The sequence below is a fragment of the Anabrus simplex genome, chromosome 11, assembly GCF_040414725.1.
Source record: "Anabrus simplex isolate iqAnaSimp1 chromosome 11, ASM4041472v1, whole genome shotgun sequence".
Classification (NCBI taxonomy): domain Eukaryota; kingdom Metazoa; phylum Arthropoda; class Insecta; order Orthoptera; family Tettigoniidae; genus Anabrus; species Anabrus simplex.
In genome coordinates, this window is record NC_090275.1 from 110008340 (window position 1) to 110020818 (window position 12479).

General features: G+C 41.5%; 1 protein-coding gene across 1 annotated transcript in view; it reads left to right on the forward strand.

The window, feature by feature from the left end:
* The first annotated feature begins 2389 nt into the window (after positions 1–2389).
* The window catches only part of LOC136883560 (general odorant-binding protein 56h), a 32346-nt gene continuing 22256 nt past the window's right edge, over positions 2390–12479 (forward strand). The window contains exon 1 of the mRNA XM_067155942.2: positions 2390–2481. Coding sequence (XP_067012043.2) covers positions 2434–2481 — 48 coding nt within the window. The 5' untranslated portion in view covers positions 2390–2433. The remainder of the gene's footprint in view (positions 2482–12479) is intronic.

Sequence of the window (12479 nt, forward strand, 5' to 3'; positions counted from 1 at the left end):
CAAAGTCAGTTAACCCTTTCAGTGGCCGGTTTTGGCAGACCTCTTGTGCCAGAAAAGTGAGGTTTTTTGGAAGAAATTATTTACTTTCAGGAAGCAAGGAATGAGTAACAATTTTTAAGGGAACACATTCATATATTATTCAAGGTTAATACAATCTTACTTTACACTCTATTTACACCTTTTTACAGTAGGCCTGTGATACAGTTTCATTAAATTTTGGTGTTTTGAGAATACTGTCCTGTGAGCAATACATTTTTATTTCAGGCTGTTTTATTATTCCCATAAACAACACTAACGCAATAAATTTCCAAATTGTAATCTTTTTTTTTAAACTGTACCCTTGCATGCGGAGATTTATTTATAAGTTTTTCAATGCACTTTTAGCATAGGGCCAACAATTTTTTTTTTTTCGGTCACTGTCAAATTTACAACTTTATCCGTTATAATCAGTTCAAAACAGTCAATCGCACTCACCTCTCGTAATAATCCAACCCTCACACCAGGATTTCCCGTAAATGGAATTATATTAGGTCCCACACTATCCCTAGGCTTACACTTTTTCCATACTAATGTATATTCAACATCTACCATCACCTTAGCTTCTGACGTAATATATTCTTCGCCTCTCCTAGAATTACTAAGAAGGTCATCATCTGAAGAATCAATAGAATCATTATCACTACTATCAGAAATACTAATGTAATTTAGAGATACATCTTTGATGTAGTTCCTTATTTTGTCTTCAGACAAACTTCTCTTCCCTTTCACGCTCGCCATTTCTGTTTACCTCGTCAGCTGGCCAGAGATTGTATATGTAAAGTAGAGAAGATATGGCATATCTTAGGCCAGAGGCTTGATGAATACAGCTGGAAATCCTCCCGCCATCTGTTGAGAATGCTGAAAAACATTTTCCAAACAGATTACAGTACCCGAGATATTATTGGGCGATCGCGAAATGAACACTGCAGCTAAACGAGAATTTCTCGGGCGTGCCACTGAAGAGATTAATTCGCATTAATCTTAAAGAAAACATCACACACTTAGGCTCATTAATCACATAACACTCACTCAGCTCAAGACAAGTACGCACTGATGTAAAGGAAAAACAAACATACGCAACACACAAATAGACGACTTCTCGACAACAGTAATAAGCTGCTGGGATTCGCAGACTAACAGATTACGCGTGACATGGTTCAGAGTGACACAAGAGGAAAGTGAAGGAAGACAACAAAGTGATGGCTGTTTCTCCAATAGTGCTGTGAATGTATTTATGAAATATAAAAGTTTCAGTAGTTATTTTAATAACGCAAGGGGCAAAAAATGTCTCATCTTTTTTTCTGTCTTTCATAATGCAATATACAGTGAGTGTCAAAAGTCACGGGAAGGGGTGTCCCATTAGAAAATGTGCCGTGTATGACCCCTGAGCGTTGTGGCGTAGCTGAGCAGTCTGTCACAGACACCAGTATCGTGAAGATGGCAACACGTCGCGAATTTGTGCTTAATTTGCAGTTTACATCTTTCCCCTTTTATCTTAAAAAGTAAGTTTCACAAATTTACCTTTCAATGTTCAGCCGTGACGGAGTCGGAAAAGAACAAGTGTTGACCAAGGGAGGTCGGATAGGATAGATGAAAGTGAGGAGCCTGGCACAAGTAAGGGGAAGCAATGCCAGGACTCAGCTAAGTAGTCCTTTGGTCCACAACCCACAGTCCAAAGTTCAGAGCTCATGGGGCCCCTTTTAGTCGCCTCTCTACCGCCCCCACTCACAGTGGGACAATTCGAAGTAGGACCAGTGCCTTGCCCAGACGGCCTCACCTGCTATGCTGAACAGAGGCCTTGTACGGGATGGGAAGATTGAAAGGGATAGGCAAGGAAGAAGGAAGGAAGCGACCATGGCCAATCCCGCATTCGCCTGGAGAAGTGGGAAACCACGGCAAATCACTTCGAGGATGGCTGAGGAAGGAGTCGAACCCCCTCTACTGAGTTATCCTCCCAAGGCTGAGTGTACCCCGTTTCAGCCCTCATACCGCTTTTTCAAATTTCGTGGCAGAGCCGGAAATCGAACCCGGGCCTCCGGGGGTGGCAGCTAATCACACTGACTATTACACCATGGTTTATGCCCATAAACATGCATAATTCCCGCTATGGGCAGCTAAAGGTGGCACTTCCCACGTTTTATATCAATATCAGTCAGGCTCTTCGGGAATTGTTAGAGACATGTGAAGATGAATGGTTCCTCTGTACCCCTGGTGATTACTGATTACGCCTGCTGTCACCTGGTGACACGGCAGATTCAAGGGCGGTCGCAAGGAAGTACGGCAATTGAAGCCGCAAGGTCAATAGCGTACAAGACATGTCTCGTTGCATCACTAGTACCAGAGAGCTATATAAATAGGGAGCGTCCCTCCCAGATTCGCCAGTAAGTTTCCAGCATGAAGACCATAATAGTGATGTTGTTCTGCGCAGTCGCAGTGGCACTGGTAAGTATCCATCGGCCTCCAAGATTGTACAGGGAAGAAAGTAATTATTAGCTTTCGGAGGTTCTGTTATATTCTTCATGAGGTGAACGTAGCAGAAAATAACACTGTTCTAAATAAAATGTCGTATTTCTGGAGGAAAAAATATGTGATTCTTATAGTCATTTTAACACTGAATCCATAAATCAGGAATAGTTTATGAGTAATGTGACTTTAATTGCTTTTAATATTTTCATATCAGTATGTAGCTTTAATTTAGAGTCATAGACGTACAGAGAGAAATTCAATTAAAGGGGCCTATAAACCTTAGGAGAGTAAGATAAAGTGATCTTTGAAGTGCTCACATAATGTTCTCACTTTTTAACAGTCATTCACAGGAATGTTCATAAATGTTTATAAAAAATGGAAAATATGGTCAGAAATTTGCCACCACAAAGTTTCAAGTCTTATTTCTTCTTTTTGTACTGAGCATCCTTCTTGTCCTGAATTATACTCCATAATAATCGGCTACTACAATGGGCATCCATTTCCCTTAATACCGTTTCTCCATGGTAGTTATGTCTTTATGAAAACTTTCTCCATGCTCATCTGATGCATCACTATAACTCTCTGGAAAGAAGTCTAGATGCGAGTCCATGAAACGTACTTCCAAGGACATATTGCATCCTAAATCTTCATAAGTTATGCTCACTTCTTTCACGACAAAGACAAAAGACAAAGTCAGCTCCTTACAAGCGATGAAGGCCCTTGGAGGAGTGGAAGGTAAAGGCTTCCACCATTGTTAACCGCGACAAGTGATGGGAACGCCCGGCCGCCTTTGCCCCCAGGAATTAACCTGGTACTCATTTCTGGTGTAGGCTGAGTGAACCGCAGGGCCAGATGCACCTCCGGAAGTGGAAATCTCGTTTCTTAAATTTTACGACTTCCTGACGGGGATTCGAACCCACGTCCTTCCGGACGAACCGATCACGCCTTTACCGCCTCGGCCAGGCAGGCCCTACTTCTTTCACGAACTCTTTTTTTTTTTTTTTTTTTTTTTAGGGTCTCTTCTACTTCCAATGTTTTGGCCTTAAATTACAGTTACTGGTACTAGGAGAACAAACTTAGTTTACAGGTTACACAGTAAATGAACGCCATATAAGTTAAGTTTTACAAAGCATTAGGGCCTGGTTTGTCCATGCTCGTGTCTTGTAGTCTGAGCACTGAAATATCAAATTTCCACTGTTATGGAAGGATCAAAATTCTCTAACGATTGGCAATTTTGTTAATAAACATGAAATTATTAAGGCTCACTGACCCCACTGATGAGCTCAAACTGTTATTTATTAGATTCATTAAACTAAACACTCTGTCACAAGAACTTGACGCAGATCGATACGAAGCAACTTGTCTAAAATCGGAAATCTGTTTTCTTTTACATGGACACTAGAGGAGCCGTGCTTCTCCGCGGCATTCGTTATAACTAGCTCAGATAACTCGTCTTGATATGTCTGTCGTAGTCATATTGTTTGCCCGCCCTTTCCCATGGTTTTATGAACATTTAATAACAAGCGCGTTAAGGCATGCCGCAGTTCGCAGTGAGAATTTATCCATCTGAGATCATCATGCAGGCTTTTTGGGAAAAATCTAACCATATAGTCGCTCTTTTATCGTGCAGTTCTGGATGTAAAGCTTGGTATTGTGTGGTAGAAGGCAGTTCTTCTATACAGAACGGTTGTCTTGTGAGCTCATAGGCTAGTCTCGAAGGACCGTTTTTTGCCAGGCAGAGAACATTCTAGTGTAGCCACGTTATCCTTCGATAGGTGTTCCCATTTAGTGTCTAAATGATCGGGTCTGTTTGTACGCAGGCTTTTTTCCTCTTAGCACCATGTCATCTTTGGAATATATTTGGAAACTGGGAAATGTTAGAGAATCAAAGAGCATCTAGCAGGGAATAATATTCTTCCGTGAGGAAAGAAGTGTAAACTCTCTGGCTCGACAGGTAGTAATCGAACATGGCTGCATGCAATGACATTAGTAAGGATGAAAATCACAATATATCAGAACATCGCTTAGCAACCTGCTAAGTACAGAATGTATTGCGGGTTAGGGTAAGCCTTCGCCTGCAATCATTGGGGTGATCATTTAATGATTTGATTTTGATTACTGATATTTGACTGAACTTAGAGATCTATCAAGTTCTCATGATTCGGCGGCAGGTAATTCGGGAGAGAATAAACAGAAATGAAGCAAATCGATGAAGCTGAAAGGACGGACGGATTTTGTGCTGGGGGTCTATCAGAAATTAACAGCGTCGACAAGAAAAGACGCCGTAACAAGGCAACAAGTCTACGTCATATGGATGGAATAACGACGCCATTTTTCTGGACGGAAAATACTTCCCAGTCAATTCGAGCTTCCACAAGGACAAAGATTTACTAAAAATTTAAATAATCTAAAATTTGAAATCAAAACATCTAAATAAATCTAAAACTACATCATAGTTCGCAAAATATCAAACAGCAACTAAGAAAGGAATTCTATAAAAATTAACTTCATATATAAGTAACTGGTGGTACAGGTAAACATTCAAAAACTCTCCGGTCAACGCCGGGTACTACAGCTACTTCAAAATATACTCCCAGTCCAAAAACATATCCATGTTGAAAGTCATTTCTTAAAAGGTTAATATTATTACCACTATCTTCCTAATATTTATCATGAGGCAAAATATATTTGAAATCTTTTTCTACATCTCCCGTTCTAAAGTAACCGAAATCCCATCCGTGTTAGTACAAGTATCAAAAGAAGTATCTTCAAAAATACTACTCCAGCAGTAAAAGTAACTTGGCAGTTATTGAATAAAATTAAATGAAAACAACGCACAATTGTGTTAACTCCTCTGTAGAGGATTTTGTCAAGTTTTCAGATTAGAGTTAATTTATCAGAAAGTCATTTCTCCTGCACAATGCTGTATCAAAAGCGATAACCTGCTCTGACAAATGATCTGTATAGCTGGTAACGATGTGCCATAACAATTATATTTGAATTAGTCATGGTGGATCATGCCAGCCCCGCCGTGTACGGGTATCATACCTGCCTCTCAGAAGGAGGCCCCGGTTCGATTTCCGGCCAGGTCAGGGATTTTTGCCTAGATCTGAGGGCTGGCTTGAGGTCCACTCAGCCTACGTGATTACAATTACAATTGAGCCATCTGACAGTGAGATAGCTGCCCTGGTCTAGAAAGCCAAGAATAACGGACGAGAGAATTCGTCGTGCTGACCACGCGACACCTCGAAATCTGCAGGCCTTCGGGCTGAGCAGCGGTTGCTTGCGAAGCAATGGTCTTTGGGAATTGTTGCGGCACGGGGTATGGTTTGGTTTAGGAAAAGTAAAATCCCTGCAGTTTTTTACTAGGTTGTTAATAGGTTGTTTTCTCACAAGTTGCTTTACGTCGCACCGACACAGGTAGGTCTTATGGCGTCGATGGGGCAGGAAAGGCATAGGAGTGGGAAGGAAGTGGCCGTGGCCTTAATTAAGGTACAGCCTGGTGTGAAAATGGGAAACCACGGAAATCCATCTTCAGGGCTGCCGACAATAGGGGTTCGAACCTACTATCTCCAGAATACTGGATACTGGCCGCAATTAAGCGACTGCAGCCGGTGCACAATATGTTAAGATGGAGATAACTCTTCAGGAAAATACTTTGTCAAGGTTTCAGATCCCAGGTAATTTGTCAGGAAGTCAATTCTGCTGCAAAATGGTGTATCTAACGCGAGAAGCTGTTCTGGTAAATGATCCATTATGCATAGCTGGTGGCGATGTGTCGTAAGAATTATATCTGAATCAGTCATGGTCGATCATTATGCATGTGCCGTGGAAATCTTTATAACTACTGCACACTGGGAGGTCATTCAGAAAGGAGCCTTCCAGCTCCATCACTTGAGCTGTAGTTATCGAACTTTACACACTACAAAGTTGTGCGATCAATATCTAACCAGATGTTGTAGATTGGCGACCATCCTGTGTTTCTCGTATGAGAGCTGGGACGTGGAACGTTCACTGTTGCACACAAGGTTTCAATTTCCGACATTTTTTTTCCATGTTGAGGCCCATTAGAGACTAGGCCTATCGGGCATTTCTGGAAGTGTGTTTTTTTAAAGCCCAAAAGCGTCGCGTTCTTTCTCTGGCCGCTGTTCTGGCTTTTGCTCATCGTGGAAGCCCCTAAAGTTCTTGATCACTGATCTGTATTTTGATCGGTTAGGGATGTCATCAGTCCCATGCTCTTACTTGCTTGAACCATTTATCCGAAACGTTAGGTCTGCTGTCCAACACATTAAAAATCTGTTTCGCTAGTCGTGTTGCGTCCATCCGTAGAACTTCAGTCGTCGTTTCCGTACTGACTCCATCATCCTTGTATAGCTCTCCTCTTCCTCGGAGTCTATACTGTCCATCTGTTATCTTAGGACCCATTATTTTGCGAAGCATCTTGTTATCATACTTCTCTGTTTCTCTCAGCCCAGCCTTTCCTGTCATTCTGAGGCATTTACTTGCGTACAGACACTCGGGTTTGATCACTGTCTTATAGTACTTGAGTTTAGCTTTCCTTGAGATTGCTTTCTTCTCTTGTACAGGACCTGCGTCATACAAAACCTGCGGCCATCTTCTCTCGCCTGCTCTTGTTAGCTTCTTTCTCACTAGTTTTCATCTGTACTATCTCACCTATTTATTTATTTATTTATTTATTTATTTATTTATTTATTTATTTATTTATTTATTTATTTATTTATTTATTTATTTATTTATTTATTTATTTATTTATTTATTTATTTATTTATTTATTTATACTTCCGATTATCGTGGATTGCCCATTGTGACATGAGAAAACAGGACGACTCAGTTGCCAAAACAGCGCTCCACATCAACCCAGAGGGAACAAGACCACGAGGAAGACTGGCAAAGAGATGGACTGACAACATCAGGGCAGACATGCACAGTGTTGGCTTAACACCAGAAGATGTCAACGACAGACAGAAATGGAGGAGATGTAGCAAAGCAGCAGACCCTGCAAGTCGGGATTAATGCTAAGAAAGAGAGATTAGTAGTTGAAAAGATTAGGAGAAGCTATATTATTAATAAAAATGAGATGTTTTTGTTTATTTGTTCGTTTGTTTGATTGCTTGCTTGCTTGCTTGTTTGTTTGTTTCTATGTTTGTTTGTTTGTTTGTTCCTGATAGGCTAGACAATTACTGGACTCATTGAGCTAGAATTTGGCGAGGATAGAGGTTGAAATCCAGAGTTACGCACAGGATACGTTTGATTTGTATATATTTCACCGTTTCTAGCCAGTGGGGGATTTTACAGAGGTACGTCGCAAATTTGGGCAGTCTACCTACATCAAATAACATAACGGGTAAACGGATGACCCTATCAAAAAATGAAATGCACCGTATGGCCTTGGAAGTTAAATATTCTACAAGATACGCCGTAAGCATTTTCTTCGTAACTAAACATTTCTAAGAAAATTCAGTTTTCTTGGGTTTTTCGTCGCCTTCACTAATGAATAGGCTACTCACCTCGCGCGAAGTAGCGGTCACGTGAAGCGATGTTCGTCATCGTTCGTGTAGAGTCGCTGTTGTTCGTTAACAGCCAGGGGAAGAACGAGCGCGCCATTCTGTGGAAAGCGTTTGGAGGCTACATTACTATTTAGCGTCCGTATCGATGTTTGAGAACTGCTGTGTGCTGTAGTTTATTCGCATCATCATCATAATATATTCATATTCCATGTTTCTATCTGTTTCGTGTACGTTTAGGATTCATATTTGGTGGGTTGGTAATTCACAGTCCATTATCAAGAGCGTGTGGTAAGACACACCTAATTACTTTAATCCTTGCTAGTTCTAAGAGCCTCCGTGGCTCAGGCAGCAGCGCTCCGGCCTCTCACCGCTGGATTCCGTAGTTCAAATCCCGGTCACTCCATGTGAGATTTGTGCTGAACAAAGCGTAGGTGGTTTATCTCTGGGTACTCCGATTTTCTCTGTCATCTTTCATTCCAGCAACACTCTCCATTAACATTTCATCTGCCAGTCATTAATCATTGTCCCAGAAGAGTGCGACAGGCTTCGGCAGCTGGTACAATTCCTATCCTCGCCGTTAGATGGGGGCTTCATTCATTCCATTCCTGACGCGGTCGGATGACTGGAAACAGGCTGTGTATTTTCATTTCAATCCTTGCTACTTCTAAATAACTCAGTACATACGTAAGACTTATATTACACAAACAAATTACAAGTGAAAATTAATTGAAAGTTGGATTAAGAAAGTGGCATTGGTTTAGGAGGTGGGGGAAGGGAGGGTTATTTAAAATCTACTGTAAAATGGTTCCTGAGTTTTTGAACTAATCCCTTGATAGCCAAAATAATTTAGTCTAGACAAACAGATTTTGGTACTCCTACTGAATTTAATAAGTTAGCAATGATTCTTGGGATTATGGAGCGTCTGTTAACAGTCCTATTACTCTGATTACCGGGAGAGTTGGCCTTGCGGTTAGGGGCGCGCAGCTGTGAGCTTGCATCCGGGAGATAGTGGGTTCGAGCCCCACTGTCGGTAGCCCTGGTTTCCCATTTTCACACCAGGCTATACCTTAATTAAGGCCACGGCCGCTTCAATCCCACTCCTAGGCCTTTCTTACCCTGTCGTCGTCATAAGACCTATCAATGTCGGTGCGACGTAAAACAAATGGTAAAAAGAATTACTCTGATTATTTGATGTAGGCTCAAAAATTGCCCTCTTTTCTAAATCGACATTCTCTAGTTGACTGGTAGACACCTCAAATATTACGGTAACATTCTTATTTCGACGGTCAATGGCTAGGTCAATCCACTGGTTACCACCACATGCAGCAGCACCTGTGATTTCCTCATGAACCTCAGAACTTCTTTGCAAAAACGTGGCTGCGATTTTTGATCTAATTTTGGGATGTCTGGTGTTCCTGAGTAAGTGGACATGAACCTAGAATATGAGGAAAGATTTCAGGCTCGCTGCAGTGTCTGCAGTGGACTCCGTCCCGACTACATCCAGGAAGAAAAATACAGCATTACACCGTAAGTTTCCAGCGCATCTTTCTACTCGGAACTCGACAGTCTACTTGAGTTATCATCCATCTGTCAGCTGGCGTGCTTCTCTTTACCGTGGACGGCTAACCTACATCAATTGTCATTTTCCTGGTTCCTTAGTGAAATCCGTAATTGCCAGTGGCATATATTGACGGCTGCCAGGGCTATCGGTGAAGCACAAGCCTCAAAAATGAGAACGATGGCAATCTAGAGCACATTATAACGTAAGCATCTGACACATTGTTCCATTTACAAAACTTGAAAGCAATGAAAAAAGACGTCGCACTTATTTCTGAGAGCAAGGCACTGGAGACTGATCTTGCAGCCCAAGCCCTGAGTCTCCACTCGATTCACTCGCGCGGCGCGCTGCTGAATGTCTGATAGGTGCGGGGACCGTGGGGATAGGTGTGCTAAGCTTCGCTCCGTCAGATCGCCACTGCTAACTAACAAACATGCGTTACTCATCGTATGTACTTCCTCACCTCATACTTCTGACTTCATGAGTATGAAATGAATGGCGAAGACGTCATAAACACCCAGTCCCCAAGCCAGGGGAATTAAGAGTAGGAGGGGATTGATTCTGAAAATTGAACCGGGGCTATCGGACCAAAGGCAACCATTCTATCCATTTAGCCACAAAGCCGGACTTGAATTTGCTAAACCTTAGGCTACCATCTCCACTGGTCAGATGTTGAGTATTGACAGTAGCAGAGACCAGGGCAGTAGCTTGTGAAGCAGGCTTGACAACACAGCAGGCTTCTCCGTTGGTTATTGGCTGCAGCTTAAAAGACTTAAGGCTTGACGTTCACTAAACCAACTGTCGAAAAGGGGTAACCTACGTGTAGTAGTAGCCCACGTCTCAATCCCAGCATACGCCACTGGTAATTGCTTTTCGTCAAAATTATGATGAGGAGTGGAGTCAGTTTGGTTTATATTCAGTCCTTTCATCTGCTGCATCACGGACAGATGCTACGTAAGCTACTCATTATCGTATTTCTGGAAACTGTGACATACGTTCAAGTGTTGTAAAGGACATTCCCATTCCACTTTCCACATTCCTTGACCTCTCATTTTTCTCGGTGAATACAGCACGGAATCTGGTGTGCCAGCTTATAAGTGCAGAATTTCTTTGAAGGCATTTCTTACAACCTTATCAACATTTATCATAAACGACTGTGATATTGTGATTGAATTTGGATTCTGCAGTGGCTATATGAGAAATAGCCAAATAAACGGATTAACAACTGTAATTTTTGTTCAACTTCACCAGTAAATTCAGACTACTTTTTAGATAGTTTATAATTTTTCTTATTGGTGAAAAATGAATATGTGATGGAAGTATACCCCCAGGTCACGATTTCTTTTCCTCGATTTTCAAATGCCGTGTAGTTAAAATTCTCTTCAATGCGCAGAGGCGAACAATGAATTTTTCCTTATTAATGCTCAGTGCCACAGATTTCGAAAACTTTTCACCAGCATAATGTTGGCCGGCAGGGTAGGGGAGGGGGTAGTATACAATTTCTAATCACAAGATTGCGTGCAAAAAGCCTGGATTAAATTCCAAACTTCTCCTCAGTGCTCATGAGGAGCGCAGTTATATGATGCTATTGATGGTGATTCGTACGTCGGATGGAGATGTTAAGCGTTTAGCAGACCCCGTGGTGCTATTCGACAGGAGTAGGCTACCGTGCAGTCATCGGGTTTCACCCTCTTCCTTCGTATTATCATATATAACGTCATTCACTTCTTCTCATTACCTCCTCTGATGAGGTTGACGTCAGGAAGGGCATCCGGTTATAAAAACCCGCCATGACCGATTCACCACACCTCATATCCAACCACGTAAGAGAAACGGGACAAAGGTTGGACAAACAAACAAACTGACGAACTGTGTCTTTCTTTTCGTTTTTCCGGCACGATCGCAGTATCCATGTAAAAAGTTAGTGAAGAACCGATGTCTGAATATAAATATCATTAAAGTGCAAAATACTCCGTACCCATCTTCCACCGATTTGTTTCGAAAGAAGGAATATTGCATCTTCATTTACGATTTAGTAAATAGAGTGTACAGTCCTGAAACTCCACAATAATGAACACACTGCTTTAAAGCATTCATTTGAACACGGCACTGAGAATTGAATCACTTCATTTCCCATAGAAAAACGCATGCTTTTAATCAACCATTAACCATTTAGCTACAGTAGCTGCGGGTGGAAAAGAGAACATATCAACTAGCACCAGTAGTAATATTATTTTTATTTCTATTCTTCCTTCTAATACGCTCGAACGAATACACAAATTCTTATATAAATCTTCTCGTAGCTGGGCAAGTAAACAAACTCAGCGCCAATATATCAAACCAAAAATTACTAAAATTACATAGAGCACAGTCACGTATCAGCACTACAACACTCACAAACACCCATAATACACCATAAATAAATCATTTCAGAACTTGAAAACAATTGTGATCAGTTTGAAGCCTTCTGTATACCTGTATGTCGTCCTGCTATGCCGCTTCTAATTTATCCTGCTACATCCTGATCCCAAGCTAAAAGAAATGTGACTCCTTTTTTAATTGAAAACAATAAACCTCACGATAGCTCCAAATTGACTTCTTCTTCTGCTTTGAATAATTCAGTCTTGGCGATGAGTCTCCTCCACGTTGGTCGTTCCTGTGCGGTACGTTTTGCGTCTGCATAGCTCCTGCATCCTGAGTTCACAAGAAATGTCATCACGAATGTCCTGCTTGGTCTTCCACGAGGACGTTTTCCTAGTATTTTACCTTCGAAGATTTTCATTAACACATTCCTAGTGGAAGCCTTTGTCCCGTCCAAGAAAGTTCTCTCTTCCTAATCTGACTCAAAAGCTTGGACAATGTTGAATACCGCAGTGTTGGTCTTTTTC